This window comes from Plutella xylostella, chromosome 3, assembly GCF_932276165.1.
Source record: "Plutella xylostella chromosome 3, ilPluXylo3.1, whole genome shotgun sequence".
Taxonomy (NCBI): domain Eukaryota; kingdom Metazoa; phylum Arthropoda; class Insecta; order Lepidoptera; family Plutellidae; genus Plutella; species Plutella xylostella.
Genome location: NC_063983.1, coordinates 10556466 through 10579280, shown reverse-complemented (window position 1 = coordinate 10579280; position 22815 = coordinate 10556466). Strand labels below are relative to the sequence as shown.

At 40.8% G+C, this 22815-nt stretch overlaps 1 protein-coding gene across 5 annotated transcripts; it reads right to left on the bottom strand.

Annotated features, from left to right (window-relative positions):
* Window positions 1–600: 600 nt before the first annotated feature.
* On the bottom strand, window positions 601–10943 carry LOC105387752. Of its 5 annotated transcripts, none has more exons than XM_048624555.1 (4): window positions 10495–10943; window positions 9912–9993; window positions 9551–9659; window positions 601–1206 (listed from the first exon to the last, which is right to left on the bottom strand). In XM_048624555.1, the coding sequence occupies exons 1-4, from the start codon at window positions 10661–10663 to the stop codon at window positions 715–717; spliced, it is 852 nt and encodes a 283-aa protein (XP_048480512.1). In that variant the 5' UTR covers window positions 10664–10943; the 3' UTR covers window positions 601–714. The 5 variants fall into 5 exon arrangements, with proteins under 5 accessions (XP_048480512.1, XP_048480504.1, XP_048480500.1 ...); XM_048624547.1 differs by having other exon boundaries at window positions 9551–9598; window positions 9851–9993; window positions 10495–10939; XM_048624543.1 differs by having other exon boundaries at window positions 601–1203; window positions 9548–9659; window positions 10495–10939.
* Between the last annotated feature and the right edge of the window lie 11872 nt (window positions 10944–22815).

Below are 22815 nucleotides of genomic sequence, written 5' to 3'. Positions count from 1 at the left end.
AATAAATCTTTAACAAGATTGCGGCAAAAACTGTACTGACGTCATGTGGCGTGATCTACTCACACCCACTACTCACGACACCAGCAAACCACGAGCTGTACTCTGCGCGCCCACACCCATTATTTCTTAAAGACCTCTTTAAAAAGAAGCAATGGATGGAACGCAACTAATAGTATCGCAATGCAACACAACACGTGCAACATGCAATTGGCTGACCATTTACCTGAACAAAACCATGCAATCAAGTAATTCACTGTCTATTGGTAATTCTACACCGTCCAGCGAACATTAGTGGATGCAGACGGAGCTATGGATGTGAATCATATTAAAAGGTAGATTATAAAACTGTTGCTGCATTCGCCGTGGTAGAGAGGGTGATTGATCGTGCAGGAAGGCACGTACACAGATTTATTCTAGATATTTCGACAGATCATAGAGAAAAAGTGGAAACAAACAGTGCATCAGAAAATGCGTGTTACAAGCTTGTTAATGCTGGAATTGATGTTATCTGCTTATCACGACGGATCTTGATGAATTCATTAAATAGTTATTCCGCAGTTCCACATTTCCCTGTATGTAGTTAAAGCAGTAAAACATAAATAAAGTCATTACAATTTAATCAGTTTGTATTATTAACGCTAATAAGTCTTAAATAATTATTCTAATCCTATTATTAATAAATTTATAACTTCACGAACCAAATCATCACATAAATCAGTTATCACTCATTTGATTCGACAGAATGAGTGGATTTTCATCATCGTCACCGCTGACTATCGACACATCGTACTGGCCCGAATACTTCTTCATCTCTTGTTCGAATATGATGTTATTGATGGCATGCTTTATCATGGATCTCGTCCGCTCGCCATGTTTTCTCAATGAATTTGCTATGTATTCTCCAAAACTATCGCACTCATCTTTCTTCTTTAATAGTTCCGATCTTTTCAGGATTCTAATTAAATCTGTGGTAGAGTTGGCAGCGGCTAAAGACCCTTGGGACGGTGCGGCCGTGTTTTTTCGTTTTATATTCCTCATAAGTCTAAGTCGTTGATTGTATTCCGGTTTGATTCGTCCGACTGATGTGGTATAAACTGTTCTCTTTTTGGGCTGGTCTTCTTGTTTGATGATGACTTCCTCGTGCATGTCATCTGCGGGTATGTCCAGGTATTCCGTCTGCTCTTCATCGTCTTCTTGGTTGTCCTGCAACAAACGAAAACATGTTGAATTATATGGCGTAACATACATGACAGGTATATGTAGGTATACTGTTGTAGGCGTAGGTTATGAAAATTTACATTAAATTTAAGGTTCCCTACTTAGCACTATTGTTAAACTAAAAAAAAACAAAGTGAAATATTTTTCGGTCGAGGATTGAATTTTATTTTCAAATTGACTACATCATATCCTCAGAATGCATGCTTAGAATAGAATAGAATAGAATAGAAAACGTTTATTATCATACATATACACAGACAAAGTAGAAAAAAAAAAAACAATATTTAAAAATGAAAATCTAAGATAACACTTGTGTTTACAATATTTTATCATCGTTATTGTATGATAAAAGGGGTAGGCTCAGCATAAGCTATGCAAGTGACCAAAAGGGCACAGCACAGCGCTGGTTTTCAGCGGACCCCAATCTCATAAATCCACACATGCATGTTAAATACATTTATGATACTGTGTTAAAGCACAAACTATATACAAACAAACTATATTAAAGAGAGAAGAAAAAAAAATTACAGCTATATTTTTTTGAAAATTACAAAATAGTTATCAGGGAGTACTCAAACCATTCGGACGCAGTAGTAGCCAAGTATATTAAACCTTTTTTGAGAAAAATACATAAATGCCCAACTAATTATGTAACATTGAATCGTTCAAACTTGATATTACTTCCATATTAACTTAAATAATTATGCATTTAACATTAAATATTATAAAGGCATCTTCTGATTTTCTAAAAGTATTTTTTTTAATTTAGCTTTAAAAGAAAACTGGGACATATTTAACCTTAGAGGTGGGGGAAGATCATTCCAGATCTTTGCCGCTGCGAAACGAAAACTACCTTTGAATCCCATAGTTTTATATTCAGGAAGAACTAGTGTGTTTTCGTACTGCATACGGGTTCCACGAGCATGAAGTTTCCGCGAGCACTTCCTAAACAGGTATTCGGGTTTTTCGTCATTGAGGATCTTATATACAAAGTTAGCATAATGTAGTTTCCTTCGAGAAGCCATGTTTAGAATACCCTTTTCGTTAAGGTATGGACTAACGTGACTTCTCTTCGGAATATTAAAACAAAATCTAGCACATGCATTTTGGACCCTTTGTATAGCTTTTTCCGTTTTCTTAAATATTCTAGGACCGTAAACAACATCACAGTAGCTAAATAATGAAAGTATAAGCGAATCTACTAGAATTAAACGAACTTTCTCACTTAAATTATTTCTAATACCGTAAAGCATTTTAAGTCGGAAGAAAGCTGTTTTTATTTTTAAATTAATATGTGCTTCAAACCGAAGATCTTCATCTATAATCAGGCCTAAGTTTTTAACTTTAGATGCCCTTTCTATATTCTGGCCATCGATTATGATGATTGGATTATGATCTAAGACCACTTTTCTTTGTTGTTTTGATCCTAGTATCAGATACTGAGTCTTTGATGGATTCAATACCAAGGTGTTATTTGTTGCCCATTCCCGTACACCGTTCAAGTCATCATTAAGCAATTTAACAGCATTTTGTGTGTATTCTGGCTTGAAACTGTGATAAAGCTGCGTATCATCCGCGTATAGATGAAAATCGCATTTTTTTATACACCTGCCAATATCAGTAGTGAACAGTATGAAGAGAATTGGGCTAATAATACTACCTTGAGGCACACCTCGTGATAGGCATTTAGTTGATGACTTTTTTTCTTCACCATGTTCATTTTCTGTGACAACATATTGCTTCCTGCCAGATAGAAAAGACTTAAACCATAAGCACGTATTTAGCGACAAGCCGTAGTATGATAATTTTGCAATAAGTAGCTCTGTATTCACACAATCAAATGCACGAGAAAAATCTAATAAGACCAGAAAGGTGGCGTGTTTAGAATCGGATGCAGAAATAGCATCATCAACAACGTTGGTTAGTGCCGTAGCTGTGCCATGACCTCGTCTGAATCCTGATTGATTTGCGGGCAAAATGTTTTGCGCCTCCAAATAATTTGTCAACTGAGCACATGCCACTCGCTCTATAATTTTAGACATTACTGGTAAGATGCTGATTGGCCTTAAATCTTTGTGTGTCTCCACATTGTTATGTTTAGGAAAAGGTATAACTTTTGCCAATTTGCAACTTTCAGGAAAATTCTGTGTAGTGAGCGACACGTTAACAATGTGAGTTATAACTGGCAGAGTTATTGATAAAGTCATTCGGATCATTTCAGCAGATACGTCATCATGACCTGTTGCTCCAGTTTTTATATTATTTATAATTTTTTTAACTTGCTTTTCATCGGTAGGTGAGAAATTAAATGTAGTACCTCCGAATTTATTAGTTTTAAAGAAATTTAGCGTATCCTTGTCCGGTTCTAAACCACCCGGGGTATTTAAAAAGGCTTCATTGATTTCATTAGGGTCATTTACTGAGTTTGGTATTTCAGTAGGGTGAGAGTTATTAAATTGGGATATTTTTGACAAATGTGACCACATTTTCGTGGGATTTCTATAATTATTATTTATGTAATAGTTAAAATAAGCAGTTTTTTCTCTTTCCAGTGTCAATGTTATTAGGTTTCTTAAGCTTTTGTAGTAGTTAAAATGTATTTCAGAATTAGTCCTGCGTGCTCTATTTAGAGCCTTATCTCTGAGCGACATCATTAATAGCATATTTTCGGTAATCCATGGGTTAGGTCGTTCTTTTACTCTAACACGTTTTAACGGTGCATATTTATCATATAGAATTCTAATTAGGTCATTGAATAAATTAATTTTTTCGTCCACGTCATTAATTACATAAATATCCTGCCAATTCAAAGAGTGAAGATCCTTCAAAAACAGTTCAGAATCAATTTTATGTAGAGAGCGAACAGAAACATACTTAGGTTTTGGTTTTGGTTTTTTTATATTAATATCCACAAGAACTAAACCATGGTCGCTAATAGCACGATTATGGTAGACTGATACTGAGCTACAACGCTCCGGAACATTTGTTAAAACAAGATCTAATAATGTGGCAGAGGTATTAGTAATTCTCGTTGGCTCTTGGACTAACTGCTCTAAATTCCGCATAGAAATAAAATTTGTAAACTCGCGGGTAACGCTGCTATTTTTTTTCAACATATCTATATTGAAATCCGTCAATATAAAAACACAATCGCAATGTTCGAAACAATCAATCGATTCACTTAAGGCTTCAGTGGCCTCACTAGGTTTGAGACCGTTTTTAGTTCCAGGCCTGTAAACTGACCCTATGGCGATGCGCATACCCTGAATTGAAAGTTCAATCCACATTTGTTCTAGCTCAGAAATTGGATGTGGACGTACTCGTGTTCGCAAACCCTTGCGAATAAAAAATCCTACTCCTCCACCTGATTGAGACTTAGGACGAGGGGTATGTTTCAATATGTAACCAGGCATAGATGGAATAAATCGATCGTTACAATTTTTTATCCAAGTTTCGTTGAGAGCGATTATATCTGGATCATAATTCAATAACATAGAACAGAGCTCGTCGTTACCGGTATATAGAGATTGGGCATTTAATAATCCCAAACGCAAACATTTTTTTCGTTGGCTAGTCATTTATCATATTAATATCATTGTGTGGAGAGTCAGAGTGGTTTGAGTTTCCCAGACAATAAAAACAGTAAAATACTAATTTTAGATACATATTAAAGTGGCATGCCAGTATATTATCATAATTTCCACCCCAGTGGCAACCAAAAAACAAGTTTTCTAACAATATTAAAGCCCAAAAGTTTTATCTACAGCATCCAAGTTACTTATTCGGTGAACGGCTTTTCCTTCTTCCTTGCGAGCAAGTACATGGCCATTCTGAGTCCAAATATATTTCCAATTCTTCTGTTTCCCGATCTCTCGGGCTTTTTGGAATAACGTTTGATTCATTTTAGTTAAACGCTCATTGACGTAAAATATTGTAGGTTCACCCGGTAGATTCATGTTCTCTGTGGTAGTTCTCCTCCTGACTCTAGCATTTTTCAGGAATCTATCTCGTACATTTTGCCGAACAAAACGGACTGATATTGTCCGAGGACGAGATGGTTTTCCTTCACGCTTAGTGCCTTTGCGGTATGCGTGTACAACATCGCGTTCCTCTAAAGTCATACCTAGTTTGCTCGCTATGAGGGTCGCTATGTGTATGACATTTTCGCCGCTACCTTCTGGAATACCTGATATTTCAATATCATTGGAAAGTGATTGTTGTTCTCTGTCATTTATCTGGTTCTCTAGGGTTGAAATAGTATTTTTTAGCTTACTAATTTCCTCTATATCGGCTTCTCCAAAGGATTCCATACGTTTTTCCAGTGTTTCCATTCTATCTTCCACTTTGTCGACTCGTAGGCAGCATGACTTTAATGAGCTAGAGAGCTCTCTTATTTCACTACGAAAGCCGGTGAAATCAGATCTTAAGGCATTCAAGTCTGTACGAAATTTCTGTAGCTCTTCTAGTATCTTGGATAAATTAGCGAACTCGGTTCCTGTTGCATTAGTACTAGCAATATCCGCCTTAGGGGAAGTTGGGGCATGTTGATCACGATTCTGACCCAAAAACTCAGCGGAATCAACGGTTCTTACCGGTGTTGAGTTGGCATTATTACGCGGTTTTTTTGCCATGCAACTAGTACAAGTCCAAGGTTTAGTGAGTACTAATTTGGTCGATAAGCCTACACAATCTCTGTGATAGATAGTAGCGCAATCAGCAATAGCGCAAGTAACGCCATCTGCCGCTTTTGGTGACATAAATTTCTTGCAAGCACCACACTTGTTCATTTTTTGTAGCTCTAATTAAAGATCACAAAAGTGGCCGGCCGGTCCGCGGATTCGAACCCACGCTCGTGCGTTGGCAGGGTTTGGTACCAAAACTATAAACCACCGCGCTATTTCCACACTACGAATTTATTCGAAAATGTTGATCAGTATGTTATATAACTGTTACAATATTAATTGGAGGGTAGAGTTTGTGCTTAGACTTTTATTTAGTCACGGATGCTTGCACTAATTAACACTTTTTGCACTGTTTACCACTGTTCGCACTAAATACCGATATATGTATCCGAGAGTTTGCAGCTTTAGCTATAATTTGATACTAAGTTGTCTCGAATCTATTATGTTTAGACAATAAAAAATATAAAGTAAACGGGAGCAATGAACACAGTATCTTGTAAGTATCACGCGCCGACGTCAATCCAAGCTTAAGTCCTACAAAGACTGCAAAGTGATACCCGGAGAAGCTCTTACGTCTCAACATCGCCTACTTGTAGCGGTACTTAGTTTGCCTAAACCTATTAAAGTACATATTGATAGAACAAAACGCATCAAGTGGAGGGAAATACACGGCCCAGGAGGAATCACTTTCGCTGACACCATGGTATCCTATCTTCAAAAAGATCTTCATGAAGATAAAACGGCAAATAAAATGTGGTCAGATTTTGAAAGCCAATGTCAAATAAAAGCTCAACAAATCCTCGGTGTCTCAAAAGGTGGCTTAAATGCCAATAAAGACACAACTTGGTGGAACAACGACATCAAGGAAATAATAAAACATAAAAGAGAGATGTTTAAAAATTGGCAGAGGTTCAAACTCGAAGAAGACCATATTGAATACAAAAAGGTAAAAGCTATCGCCAAGGCTGCTGTCGCACAGGCCAGGGCGGCATCAAGACAGAATCTGTACGATAGACTAGAAAACGCAGAAAATGAACAAACAATATTTAAAATAGCCAAACAAAGACACAAATCAACTTTAGACATCAAATACAACAAATACATCAAAAATAGTAAAGGGGATCTACTGACTTCAAATGATGATATAAACAATCGCTGGGAAGAGTATTACAAGGAATTATTGAATGAGGAATATCCAAGTGAAGAACTACCACCCATTCCCCCTGTCCAGGGCCCCATAAACATTATACACCCTGCTGAAATTAAAACAGCCATTGCAAAAATGAAAAATCATAAAAGCATGGGTCCAGACAATGTTCCTGCAGATCTCTGGAAGAAATTGGGAGATAATGCAATGCCCTGGCTCACAGAATTATTCAATAAGATTCTCATCGAAGGCAGTATCCCCGACTCTTGGCGCTCAAGTTTTCTCTGCCCGATTTATAAAAATAAAGGTGACATCGCCCAGTGTAATAACTACAGAGGAATAAAACTTACCTCACACACTCTCAAAATTTGGGAGCGAGTCATCGGCGCCCGAATCACCGCACTTACTAGCTTAACGGACAACCAATTTGGATTTGTAACAGGTAAATCCACTACAGACGCCATACAAACCATCTGCATACTAATGGAAAAGCATCGCCACAATAAAGAAAATCTGTATTTTGTTTTCATCGATCTTGAGAAAGCGTTTGACAGGGTCCCTCGAAAACTGGTCTGGCAAGCTTTGCGCGCCCAATGTATCCCAGAATCATACATCACCATAATTCAGGACATGTATACTAATGTACTCACGCAGGTCAAAAACCCAGCTGGCCTTAGCAAACATTTCCATGTCAGGGTGGGTGTACACCAGGGGTCAGCGCTTAGTCCGCTACTGTTTAATATATCTATGGATTATATCACTCGTGAGATTCAGGGACCGACTCCGTGGTGCATTCTGTTCGCAGATGATATAGCACTTATATCAAGAAGCGCATCCGACCTACAGGGGACTTTTAACCGATGGGTAGACGAAATTGAACGTCACGGTCTACGCATAAGCCGAACAAAGACGGAGTATATGGAATGTGACTACGGTGGCACAGATGCCCTAGGCTGTGATATTACTATCGAAAACACGCCGCTGCCTAAAGTCTCACAGTTCAAATACCTCGGCTCTGTACTGACCACAGATGCAAATGTAGACGAGGATGTCACACATCGGGTGAACACGGCATGGTTAAAGTGGAGATCCCTAACTGGTGTACTGTGTGATCCCAGAATGCCAATCAAAACCAAAGGCAAAATATATAAGACCGTGGTCAGACCCGCACTAATGTATGGCTCAGAATGCTGGACTATGAAGAAAGCGCATGAACAGCAAATGCACGTGGCCGAAATGAAGATGCTGCGCTGGGCTGGTGGTGTCACGCGCCTTGATAAAGTGCGAAATGAGCACATCAGAGGGTCCTTCAAAGTCGCACCAATCGCAGAGAAGCTAAAGGAAACCCGACTGAGGTGGTTTGGGCATGTTATGAGGCGAGAAGATGACTACGCGGTAAAGAAAGCCATGCACATCCCAAGTCAATCGAGAGGAAGAGGACGACCACCAGCAACATGGTGGTCCAATATCGAGAAGGAGATGAAAGCCCAAAACCTGACCACATCGACAACCCGGGATAGAATATCCTGGCGCCGAAGTACGAGGAGGCCCGACCCCAGCTGAACTGGGAAAAGGGCAGGAGAAAGAAGAAGAAGGATTGAATTTTATTTTCAGAACATTTTTTAACAGCATTGGCGGTTTCGGAACAAAAGGAAATTAGATTAACACTAACTTTAGCACATTTAAATCAATATAAAAAAACATCTCAGTGATTCTCTAATATTATACATGTTGAGATATAAAGTGCCATTTATTTATAGCTTTGTAGAACGAATCGAGGCCAATTCAATATTGGCTTTAACTGTGAGGAGCGCGGAGTGCAGCCGTGAACTGGTTTCTACCCATTTTCCAATTTGTTGTTGCTACCCGCCGCCGCCGCCGCCGCCGCCGCCTGCTGCCCTGAGGGGTCACTCTACCTGAGAAACAAAGTCGAGCCCTGACTCTATCTTGTTGTATTAAACGTGCCGATTGCACTCGCTCTCGTTCGTTAGTTTTCAGGCAGTATAGAGTAACCCTCCTTCTTCTGCTGCCTGGTTCCGGACTTTATGTGATTTCCCAGTATAATTTCACAGCGGATAACCAATCATAATCGTAACATTATTATGGCAGTTCCAGAACGATTTTAAGCGATAGTGATAGCAGAAAAAGAGCCTTGACCGTGAATAATATTGATCTAAAGGTTATGTGGTAGAGATTGAGATTTTGTCGATAGGTTGGTAGTTACTACCGAGGAAATATATAATATGTAGGTACTTTCTATTTCAATACACTATCCCGTTCGGAACTCGTCGCGTCCTGAGAGCAGGCTTGCGGTAATTAGTCCACCGTGTCGGCCGTCCGGCATAGCTCTTTCCATAGCTCGCTGAGTGACCTTCAGTTTGTGAACCACTCCCACCCATGGTCAGCACCATAGGTCATAACCGGTAGGACACACTGATCAAAGACTCTCGTCTTGAGACTTTGTGATATGGGCAGCAGATGTGTGGATATATAAACTCACATTATAACCCTGCACACTGCCATCATCCTCATTCTCCGACCCCCCCTTGGCCTGCCGTGGCACCAGGTTGCCCAGGTGGTGCGGCAGGAAGCTCAGCGCGTCGTACAGGAACCAGCACGAGGGCCGGCCAGATGCAGAGATAGACAAACTCACATTATAATCCTGCATGCCATCATCATCATGGTGCGGCAGGAACCTTCGCATACCTTTCTAGCCCCAGAGCATACCTTTCTAGTTTCCAAAGAAACTTACATTATAACCCTGTACACTGTTGTCGTCATCATGGTCAGACCCCCCCTTGGCCCGCCTCGGCACCAGGTTCCCCAGGTGGTGCGGCAGGAAGCTCAGCGCGTCGTACAGGAACCAGCAGGAGGGCCGGCCGGCGCGCACGCGGCACCGCTCGCGACGGTGCGAGGCGAGCACCGAGTTCATCTTCTTCTTCAAGTCTAGCGGGTAGATAGATAGGTTGTTTATTTACTGAACACATTATGTACTTATAGGTACACAAGTTACACGGAAAGATCACATTAAAACTAAATAATTATAGCAGACAGACAGAAAGACGTTTAAATAATATATTTTATCGATTTTTTAAAAAAATTCATTCTGATTTCATTTCCCGGCTTAGAATACCATTTTTGCAACACCCTGTATGTATACACAATGAGCATAATGTATTATGTGTATTTATCATGTTAGCAATAGGGTTCTGGCTCAGCATAATGCTATGATTATTATTAAATAATCACAGCGCTGGTATTCGTATACGTATGTGTAGTACTTAGTATAAACGAATATATTTATATTGTGATAGAAGTGAAATAATAAAATTAAAAGCAAGTGATGTAAAGATTCCAGTGACATATTATGAAGCGTTAATGGCAGGTGAAACTTTTTCATTGCCCGTGAGTGTATTATGGCTATGAGAACGATAGATCGTAAGTTACCTATAACCTCGCAGTTGAACTTCTTGGCCATGTCCTCCCACGCCTCGTGCTTCGCCGTGAACACTCGGAACAGCTCGTGCGTGGAGTCCCACACCTCCGGGTGCCGCTCGTACTCTCGCACCAAGCGCACCACTTGCTTGTTCGTCCACTCCATCTTGCGTTTCCACATGGGAGTACTAGGGCGACATGAAGTAGCACTGTCGGTTGGAAATGTTACCGCTTCCACATGAGAGTACTAGGGCGACACGAAATAGCGCTGTTGATACCGGTTGGAAGTGTGCCGCGCGTGGAATATTCTCGAACGAGCGAGAATTCGCTTCGACGTGCGCGGTCGGTGGGCGCGCGGGCGGGACTGGCGCGGGGGGCGAACGTTCGGGAATGTTCGGTCGGCTTCGGGCGCGCTCGTTTGAGAGCGTGACGCGCGGTCGATGCTCGCGCCCGCTCGCTCGCTGCCGGATTCCGAGGCATTTACAATCATTGAAGTGAAATAGCGAAGCGTAAGCAAGCGTAGAATCTAAATAAAATAATAAAATAAATAAATATGTGGGGACATCTCACACACGGCCATCCGACCCCAAGCTAGGCAGAACCTGTGTTATGGGTGTCGGACAGCTGATATATCTACACAAATACATAGATAGATAGATACTAAATATAAATATCAACACCCAAGACCCGAGTACAAATATCTGTCTTTAAACAAATATCTGCCCCAGCCGGGAATCGAACCCGGGACCTTCGGCTCAGTAGTCAGGGTCACTAACCACTACGCCACTCGGTCGCCAATGTGTTTGAGTGGGTTTGGTCGGAATGGGTTTGAGTTCGTTATTGCTCGCGGTCATTTCTAAACTACAGATATATATACCTAATTATAAAATATGAAGTTATCACCTTGTAGATTACCCATGTTAAGTTAAAAAGTACTTAGCAACTTCATATTTTCCATTACACCCGGAAACTGCAAAAAATATCATTTTTTCCAGGAAATTCACCTCTGAAAATTCACAATATTTATGGTTTTCCGTTTTCCGAGAAACTCTCGGCTCACTTACCTTGTAGTAAACAAGGCGATAGGAGGTAACTCTGAAACTTTGAAATTCACCGAAATTTTGGCTATCTTGGGTATTCAGAATTAAACTTTATCCTGAACAAACTCGGTGAAGATAATTGAAGTAGGTAGGTATACAGGGTGTTAAAATGTAAAAAGCACCTAATTACTTATTAATAATTATCATAGTATATAAAGACAGAGATATAAAAAAATACCTTTTAGTTACTAGAATCATGTAATTATGAACAAACGGAAAATCCTCGCAAACCATAGTAGAGTCACCGACTAATAATGGAAATGGAAACTATAGGTACTTACATGGTACTTACGTGTAATTGTGATGAATTGTCTCTATAAAACCTCCATTAGCGGCAACTGGACATACACAAAGCAAATATAATAATGATTTTCCACAGTTCCCGGGAACCACACAATGGTCCGACCATGATCGTATTGCTCATAGCAATTATGAATTATTTATCACAGTTGGGTATATTATTTATTTAAGTATTTAATTCTACAATAAGATAATAAGAGTACAAAGGCTGCTAAAATCATTTTCCATCAATCAACCCACAGGAGTTTATTCGACTAATGATCTTTTATTTCGTTTTCTAATGAAAAGTCTAATTTATTATTTGTACCCCATAAGGCAATAAAGATGAGATAAAATGCAATGCAAAACCGTGAAAAATTCAGGTTCTTGTAAATTTTCCGTGTGTATTGTATCAGTATTATGTAACACCTATAGCTTTTATCAAGAAAAGTCTTTCTCTTTGATCGTCATTCAAGAGTTTTTTAACCTCGGTTAGTAAACCTTAAACTTGTGATCCGAGCGACTCATGGGAGTGTGATGGAAACAAGTTTATTTTTCAAAAGGTGATGGATTATGTATGAAGAGCATTAAGTAAGTATTTAGTCACCGTATAGACCAGGAGCTGACTTTATAGAATAATAAATATAATTTTCCTACTTAGGTACTTAATACTTATATTTTAAAATCATTCAAATTCAATCATAATTTACTAAACGAATTAACCTTACTGATAAGAGGAACATGTAACATCGCAATATCCGTTGTTATCTGCATCGCCAGATGGCCACAAACACTAGACTGGTGCTTGATCAGAAGCGTGTAAATTTATCTAATTAATTATTAATGTGAAGTATTCACGTGCTTAGTTTGGTACCTACTATACAGTATACAGGGTGCTGGAGTTTCAGCAGTACCTCAGCGACCTGAGAAAAGGTTCGAGAAAATGCGTATGAAATCCTCAATAATAATAATCTTCTTCATATCGTCTCGTCGACTTGGGTATGTCACCGTGGTCAGAGGTGCCAATGAACGGCAGCACAGGCAGCAGCACTACCTATAAAGAAACATATAAGATACATCACTCAATTAACATACAACACACACATAGACAATATCGTTAAAAGGGCATTCAGAGGCTTAGGTTTTATTAATAGAATATCTAAGCCTTTCAGAAGTGTGTCTACTATAAAAGTATTATATTACTCCTTTATCAGATCAATCTTGGATTTTGCTTCCGTAGTATGGTCCCCTTCTTATGAAATTCACATCAAACGCATAGAAAAAGTACAAAAGATATTTCTTAAAAACCTATGTAACATCACTATCTTTAGTTTTACCGCGAAATTAAATCGCGCGCCAAAATGTTAGCGTCCTACGCCGCCTCACCGTTTCTCGCGCAGCTTCTCTGCGCATACCGCGCCCCGCGCGCTCACTCTTCACCCCCACGCACACCCGCTCGCGCCACCGGCCAGCGGAGCCCGCGCAGGCAGTCGGCGCCAAACCGTATTCCCGGCTACTTCACGCTCGCTTGCGTCACCTTCGCGGATTATTAGTTATTAAGCAAAGACTACCTACTTGCATATTACGTGTCTGTAGAACCTTAAATACAGTGAACTTGTAACCCTGAGTTTGTGTTTCCTATCTACCACTCCCACGATAGGACGACCTCATAGTGGCGCCCAACTAGTGGAGATACGAATAGAAAGTGTGCGCCAGTGTCTTTGTGAAAAACTATGGCACCGAAGAAAGGACGAGCGAGGCGTTGCAACCTCGACGACGATGACGACCGCAGCTGCACCGGTGAGACCACGGTGATGACCCGCCCCGGCGCGCCAAGTGCGCCCGAGGCGCGCGCCCCCGCCGCCCCCTCCGCCGTGCGAGACCCTCCCGCCACGCCCGGCGCGCCCTACGAGCACGCGGCGCGCGGCCCCCCCGCGGCGCGCGCTACTCCCGCCGCGTCCGCCGCTACGCTCGACGCGCCCGCCTGTGTGACCGCGGCGCAGCTCTCCGTGCTGCTGGATACCATCGCCGAGACCAACCGCGTCCTCCTGGAGAGGATGACGAGCGACCCCCGGACCTGCACGCCGCCCGCCCGGCGCGGGCCCGGCGCCGCGAGCCCCCCCGCGCGCGCGACCGCGGCTGACTACCAGACGCCACCGCCGGGGACGTTCGCCAAGTGCACGGCGAGATTCGACGGAGCCGGCCGCAGCGCGGACCAGCTGGACGCCTTCATCGACGCGGTGCAGGTGTACAAGGAGTGCGCCAACGTGTCGGACGAGCACGCGCTGCGCGGGCTGCCCATGCTGCTGGAGGGCGACGCCGCCGTGTGGTGGCGCGGCGTGCGCGCCTCCGTCGCCGGCTGGGCCGCGGCCCTGCAGCGCCTGCGCGCCATGTACGGCACTCCACTCCCGGCATACAAAGTGTTCCGCGCGATATTCTCCAGTGAGCAAAATGAAGTGCGGTCCGATGTGTTTATATCGCGAGTGCGCGCCCTTCTGGCTCAGCTTCCGTACGAGCTGTTAGAATCAACGAAAGTAGATATAATTTATGGACTGTTAAGTTATAGAATAAGAAAACGCATTCCCCGTGAAGGTGCTTCAAGCGTTGACGATCTTATTGTTAAATGTAGGGCGGTTGAAGAGGCGAGTCGCGAGGTGCGCAACTTTAATAGTAATAACCCCTCCAGTGACACCCATAAAAATGTTAACCCTTCGACCGCGACCCATAATTGTTTTAACCCGCCAAGTGCGGCGCCTCATTTAAATGTTAATAACCCCTCCGTAGACCAAAATAGATCGACTGACAGACCGACATACCTACCAGTACATAATATACCAACGCCCTCCTCCTCCTCTGGCCCGAACGGCGCTACCAGAGTACGGCCGCGTTGTGCATACTGTAGGAGACTTGGTCATCATGTCGATTACTGTAGAACAAAGGAGCGCGAATCTGTAGAATCGACCCCCGGTAACCCTCCCTTGAGTCCCCGGAGTCAAAGAGGCGAGCACGAGTTTTTATCCGCCGAATTTGAAGGTAAGTACGACCCGCGCCCACTTGTCAACATCAGAGTTGGCGGTGCGCTCGGTGCAGCCGTGCTCGACACAGGTGCCACACACAGCATAGCGAGTAACATGCTATACGGCATCATGTGCAACAGGGGGGTGAAATTTGAAGAAACTTCTCACACCGTGTACCTGGCCGACGGATCGAGACAGCTGAAACGAACGTTGGTCGGTGCAACACAGGTAAGTATAGAAGGCAGATCTTTTCAAGTTTCATTCCTCGTGTTCCCGGAGTCAAACACCCGCACGACGCTGGGGCGAGACGCCATTGTCACCGCCGGTATAGTGCTAAACTTAGCACACGGAGCTTGGGCTTTCGGCGACGCACCTTCACATCAGTACAAGTTCGAGACTGCAGTCCGACTTCGTACCACTACCGGCCACATTAGGCCAGGCATAAAGGTAGGTACTCATCCACCTAAAATTTTACATCACCGGCAGACTCCTACGTGGTTCAGGCGAGTCATACCGAACCACGCCAGCGACGCCAGGCCTCATACCAACCCTGTGAGGAAACACGACCCACGGGTTCGGCTCTACCACGACCTCAGACCTGTCCTAGTTCAGGGGGAGGCTTATCACGAACGCCCGTGCAGACCACCCCACCGTCCGACCATCAAGGATCTCGAGGACGACGATCCGTTTAGGGGGAGGACCAGGGCTGCTTAGTATGCTACTCCGAACGCGAGGGCGCTTGGTTCGGACTAGAGGGGGAGGATGTAACATCACTATCTTTAGTTTTACCGCGAAATTAAATCGCGCGCCAAAATGTTAGCGTCCTACGCCGCCTCACCGTTTCTCGCGCAGCTTCTCTGCGCATACCGCGCCCCGCGCGCTCACTCTTCACCCCCACGCACACCCGCTCGCGCCACCGGCCAGCGGAGCCCGCGCAGGCAGTCGGCGCCAAACCGTATTCCCGGCTACTTCACGCTCGCTTGCGTCACCTTCGCGGATTATTAGTTATTAAGCAAAGACTACCTACTTGCATATTACGTGTCTGTAGAACCTTAAATACAGTGAACTTGTAACCCTGAGTTTGTGTTTCCTATCTACCACTCCCACGATAGGACAACCTCATACCTATCATTTAAATTTAATTTTGACAGTTCATCCTATGATATTTATGAGACTTAAACACTTTAATCTTACAGCACTTAGTTTACGACGAAAAGTGATGGATCTTATTTTCATGCACAAAATTTTAAATAATAAAATAGTTTGCCCTTCTTTGTTGTGTAGGATTCCCTTTATTGTACGTTCCCAGGGCCTCTTGCGGTCACTTCGTTCTCTTCCTAATAGAAACAAGTTATTTGTACTTCCAAACTATAACAAAAATTACACACGTAACAGCTTTATGTACCGAACCTTAAATATGTATAATGCTGAATTATCTTCCACTGATGTTGACCCTTTTAATGACAGTACAGATTCATTTAAAAGAAAAATACTTAAACACTATGATTTAAAATGTTGATGTTGGACACTCCTTGAATTGTATACCTAACCTATGATATATAAAACACTATGATTTAAAATGTTGATGTTGGACACTCCTTGAATTGTAGTTATACCTAACCTATGATAGGTATATACTTTTTTTTTTTCCTTCTTTCTTTTTCCGTTGAATTTTGTCAATGATTTTCGCAGTTTACACACCTACTAAAATTGTAACTTACACACAATTAATTAAAAATTTTGCAATGTTACTATAACCAGTTAATGAAGTTTTCTCCTGTTATTTACTTTATGTTTAACTTTTCGGCCCTCCAAGTCTATAAGTTTAGATTTAAGATAGCATGTATATTTTGTTTCCATATGACTGTTTGAAGCCAAAATAAAATAAAATAAAAATAAATAAAATCACTCGTGGAGCCTCTTTTTTGGACGAAATACACACTGGTTCCTAGAAAACAGAATATAAACCACATTACAATAAATGACCCGACCCGTTTTAGAACACGGGGAAAATAAAATGCCAAACTTACAACATCACTCTTCTCTGTAGCTAACAAAGATAAGGATGAAAAGAAAGCAGTTGTTTAGACTGTATCTGCAGCCCGGTCGCGCCGTGACCCCTGCGCGTGCGCCGATAGCGGAAGAAGGGGGGCACGGGGGGCACGGCGGGGGCACGCGGGGCACAGCCGCATCTAGCCACAATCTAGCGCTATACGTGTAGGTGTGGCCTCTAGAGACGCTGACGTCAATGAAATCTAGATTCATCTAAGCTCTAAGCAACGTTGTTGACTACTTACTTAGAGAAGATGAAGTAAATATTATGAAAGTGTATTCTTAAGTAAGTACTTATGTAGTAGTAAGGCTGACTGAAAACGCTGATAATATTTACTGATAAGTATAAGTATTTTAAATCCAAATCTATAAACACTGGTGATTGAAGTCCATTTTCCAAAATACAGTTTTTTCGGGTTTATAACTTTGGTTATGAATAGTTTCGTCTATGAAGCACACCTATGTTTCAGCAGTCAGCTCTCGGTCTAAGGCTTGTTATGGCAACAGAAGGTGTTTTCGCGTAATGTGAGTCATGAGACGGAGCGGTTGTTTATGGGCCTATGGCTGATAGTGATAACACGCGGCGCTACCGACACTTCAGACTGCGATGCAATTGCGACACCCATGAACCCTGGCAGAGCAGGTAGGTAGTATACATACGTACACAACTAGGCCTATTTTCGTGTAACAATGACCATTTCAGATGCTTCAGAAGAATCTTATAACACATCAACATGCTAACATGCTACAGTAACCTGTTTTGTTACTTCAAAAATGAAAATTATAACAGCAAATAGCAGCGAAAAACAATCTTGATCCAAGATTGTTTTTCGTCTTCACTTCAGCACAGGTCAATTCGTAATCGTCCTAAACAGGTTATAGTAGCGGGACTATGAAAACAACATGTTGTCTTCGCAGGTAGCCTGTTATGTTATATACCTACCTATATTTATTTATGTATTTTTCGTGTGTTGTTAGTAGCGTCATATATTTAAACACGTTATTTCGCATTTGTTAGTTTAAGTTGATTCGGTTTCATGAGGAAGTGTAGTCTACTTAAGATATCGCGTAAGAAAGTGTACAATTAATATCCCGAAATATAAGGTTCAAGTGATACTTAATTATTAGTTATTATTTCCGCCTCGAAGATTTCATATAATGCTGGTATACTTAATTATAGCTTTTGGGTCTATAGCAGCCTGCTATAATGTCTTCATGCTATTATCTGTTTTGGTGTATTTAAACTTTATAAGTAAAGCAGCTAAGTTATATTTAATTAAGTAACTTTTTTAAAGGTTTCTGTGTATAAAAAAATAATAATACTTACTTAATACATTTATTTTCAGAAATAGTTCCTTGTGTACAGTAAGTAAGTTTGAAGTAATACCTACTTACTGTATTTATATCTTAGTAAATAAATAACTTATATAAGTACTCAGGGAGATTAGCTTATAATGATGAAATATATTTTGAGATCGGTTCATCCTCATAAATTTCATAACTGTCTTGTTTGTGCCGATTCTCGGTGATTCATCGCGACACTCCGAATACCTGTTTTAGATTTGTTTGCTCTTCGACCTATTACACCTCGCTTGCCAAATCCGAGTTGTCTCCTCAAACGGGTTTGTTCTTTACTGTTGAATGGAAAGTGTAGGGGCGCTTTACCTCCGCATGCATGATGCAACGAGGCGCCTCTTGCCGTGATGCCGTGTGTCGTGTGTGTGTGTGTGTGTGTGTCTGACGCAACTCGCTGGGCGAATCAGTCAGCGGGGCGGGCATTATGGGGAAAACTGATGAATTGTGTCAGCTTCTTGCTGCAAGGTGAATGTCAAGGCTTGGCCCGCGGGCCAGCGACTTTTGACCTACAGGCAAGACGAAATTGTGATACTGATACATGGCATCTTTAAGTTTTAAATGCACGGGCATATTTTAGAGGTTAATAAAATGTTTATGAAGAATCAATTAGATACATGGACAGCTCCCGTAAACTGAAGTATTTCCGCCGGTTGCTTCGCTATTGCTGAATATAACAGTAGGCTTGCTACATGATGACGATGTCTGAAGAACTTTCTTAAAACTTTATATTTTAATACTTACCTTATTATAATTAAGTATACTTAATGACAATGTTTGTAAGGAAAAACTGCAATATCAGGGTTTTCACTCAGATTAAAAATCATCATCATAAACTTGTTAGATCATTCTACTTTCAGGTTAAACCTGATGATAACAATGATGGCCCCTGATCTGAGGAAACTCGTCCGTCCATTTTATGTTTTTCCTCTCTAATTGGCTTGTTTATCTTAGAGCCTATTTGTCTTGATAAGCATGTTGAAGTTGTTTTCATTATAGGTAGTTAACGATTAATTTTATCTAAGATGTTTTATTTTTAAACCGACTTCAAAAAAAGGAAGAGTTCTCTGCCCGTCTGTATACTGTAAAAATATGTTTTTTTGTATACATATATTAGCTTGAGCATTTTCCGCAATACAGACTAACTCGTGCTTGGGTTTTGTGTAATTAATTCAGGTATTTTATATGAATATCTGTAAAAAATTCAACCATAGTTGTTTCTGAATAATGTTGTATTCTGGCTATTTCAGGCGAATCTGTCGTGTGAACGGCACCGGATCCATAACAACAACAATATCGTGAATGTCTGTTTGTATGTAATAATGTAACATAACAACACACGGCCGCAGGAAGCGACTACCTATCATAGCAACTACATACAGTAACATCGTACTCTTCCATTATTAGTCAGCTTCTAAGAAAATGTCCGAAGCCGAGGCAAGACTAGGCCCATAAAATTATAATTACTTCACTTGGTAATTATGGTTTGCAATTTTCTTCTAGAAGGTATTCTCATCTCATACCAAACTTTCTAAACATTTAAAAATAGAATGTTAACCAAAGAAAATCGTGTAACTTCATGTTTCAGTTCTTGGTAAAGAAACTTTCTGAAACTTTATTAATTTTATTTTAAATTACTTATCTTAATATTATATTATGTATTTTCATATACTTATAAAATTCTATGTTAGTATTTTGTAAGTAAGTGTGATTATTACTTATATGTATAGTTAGTGTATGGAGCTATTATGTACTCTTACGATATACCTCTAAGTAGTTAGTTATTAAATGATTGGTTCCTACTAATAATAAATAAATAAATATGCGATAAAAAGAAACTGTTCTTTCAGCTGACGATGATGATGATGATGACGGTAACTTAGCAACGCCACAAGATACAGCTAGATAATTAGACGAACATACATAGTCTACCCACGTAGATATACAATGGCCGATCGGCATCGTATGACCAGCGGGTCACTCCAGATTGCGAGAACCTACGCTTTAGCGCGTTGCTGTTGTAACCACGAGTCTATCTCGTTGCATTAAACGTATGCATTGCCTGACAAGTCTCGGTCGTTCGTTGTTTATGAAGTGGAGTGGCCCTCCGGCCGTCACCGCGGTGGCCACGCCCCCAGCTATACTTAGTTCTTTGAGCTGATGCAATGCTCACTGCACCTCCGCTGGCCGCGATCATAAACAACAGAAGGTAGGGCATAACCTTTGTGCTGGATTTAGAATTACTTCTGCTCAAAATTATGCTAGATTGTAAACTTTTGACTCTCATTTGGCACAGACTTTCACCCAGTAAAAAGTGTCGTGGTGGAAAGCATTGGGTCAGCGATGCCATATTTTGATTATCCTTCTTGTGTTGATGAAATCTTATAAATACTTAACTATCTTGGCCCAATCAGGTTAAAATTACTCGAGTTAAAATTAGCTACATGTGGAACTTAAACAAATTGTTTATGTCATTTGCATTGATTGAACAGATAATGATGACTTATAATAACATAATAAAGGAGTATTTATCAGAAATACCAGTATAACAGGCTTGGTAATATGCTTGTAATAATAGTATCAAAAGTAGGTACTTACTTATTGTTAAACAATAATACGTAATCATGATAATACCTTAAGAGAATAAGGTAAGTACTTATAAGTTATAAACTATATATATTCGACGGTCGAATGGCGTAGTGGTTAGTGGCCCTGACTGCTATGCCGAAGGTCCCGGATTCGATTCCCGGCTGGGGCAGATATTTGTTTAAAGACAGATATTTGTACTCGGGTCTTGGGTGTTGATATTTATATTTAGTGTCTATCTATCTATGTATTTGTGTAGATATATCAGCTGTCCGACACCCATAACACAGGTTCTGCCTAGCTTGGGGTCGGATGGCCGTGTGTGAAATGTCCCCACATATTTATTATTATTATTTATTTTATATTGTAAATCAATTAGTCAGGTATTAATCGGTATCATTAGGTACTCGTAATACATGCATTTTAGACGTGTGGGAATTGATTCTTAAATAATTTAGTCCCCAGTAGCCCTATTTTTTCAACAACAACTTTTGAAGATCCTTTTTAACAGTCAATTATTCTATTCCTTTCTTTCATAAAATGTCTTGTGTGTTCATGAGGACAATGTAATTAGCTTCCAACTGAGGGGATGGACAGGCACAATGTGAAGTTGTTTCTTTGTATGGTGTATAATGGTAGCGTCGCCATGTCAACACCGGCCATAGACAAAGGAGATGAGTTTTGGGGGCCCTACCGGCACACTACTAGTCACCAATCTAGGTGTATGAAGTAAAACTAAGTTCGGAACTCTGCTGCGTGAGCACCGTTCATTTTTAAAGACGAACGAAAACTCAATCATGCTATTTTCAAATATTTTCAATGGATGATTAATCAGAAATCCTCCGGCAGTGAACCGGCAGGACAGGCTGTGTTTGTGTGTAAGTAAAGTAGTCAACTGCCATATCCTTACAATAAATTGTAAAAGGAGCCATTGTGACGGGACTAGCAGCTCATATTACCATAATCGTCTAAGTTGCAGCCACGGGGGTGCCCCACGGACAGACAAACCAATAAACAAACACACAAAAGAATAGTTTTTATACAGCCGTGTGGGAATCCCATTATGGCTTTTGATGCTTGTTTACTGATATTATAAAGGACCCTTTTTTGGGATTTTAAGTATTCGTTACTTAGCAAAATAACTTTAGTTACTGATTATTCTGAGAGGCCAGTTAAAAGAAAAACAATAATGATTATACATTGGAAAGTGTAATCATGATTAAACATAGAAATTCCATTCTATACGAAATAATAAAATAAATAGGGAATACTTAAACATCTCAAGTAATGCTCAGATTATCGGAAATCTAATTAAACTTTAAGAAGCTAAGTAAATGTGAAGAACCTTATGTACCTAAGCTAGCCTGAACGGCACTATAACTTGACTAGGAAGGAAGTGACTCTACAGTAAGTACTCACTCTACACGACGACAACTTGTTAAACTTTGTTTGAACTTATAAGTTAAGGGGAAGATCGTTTTAACTTGTCCTCCACTATTAACGAGAAAATCTAGTTTTTAACCAACATCGATAAAAGGAGGAGGTTCTTATCTGAAAGTGTCTGGGCAGTTTATTTATTGCACAATTTAAAATAGTAATGATTGTGATATGACATTATGATTGGATGCGGAAAGCTAAAGATCGCATCCAGTGGCGTGCTTTGGGCAGTCCAGCAGTGGACTGCTATAGGCTGATGATGATGATGAATAATGTATAATCAGGTGGACTTAATGCTAAAAGCAATTCCTGCCAGTCAACCTGCAGGAGGCACAAGATCAAAAAGTTAATGAAGCTTAACAAAAAACGAGAGTTGTCATGCAATACCCGTGAGGTTAATTAATAACATAGAGATTAGAGATAGAGTTCCAAAACTTCTACTACTTTTACTAATGTAATCCTCTGTGCAAGCCCTAAGTTCATGAAAAAGCTTGCTAAGTGCAATTTTT

Bases quoted from the DNA above. Each gene is read 5' to 3' on its own strand.
- LOC105387752 (XM_048624555.1), bottom strand. From the start codon at position 10,663: ATGTGGAAACGCAAGATGGAGTGGACGAACAAGCAAGTGGTGCGCTTG. The intron at 9,994-10,494 runs GTAACTTACGAT...TCTACCCGCTAG, and splicing joins GTTCAACTGCGAGGTTATAG to ACTTGAAGAAGAAGATGAAC. The intron at 1,207-9,550 runs AATGTGAGTTTA...TTTCGTTTGTTG, and splicing joins ATGGCAGTGTGCAGGGTTAT to CAGGACAACCAAGAAGACGA.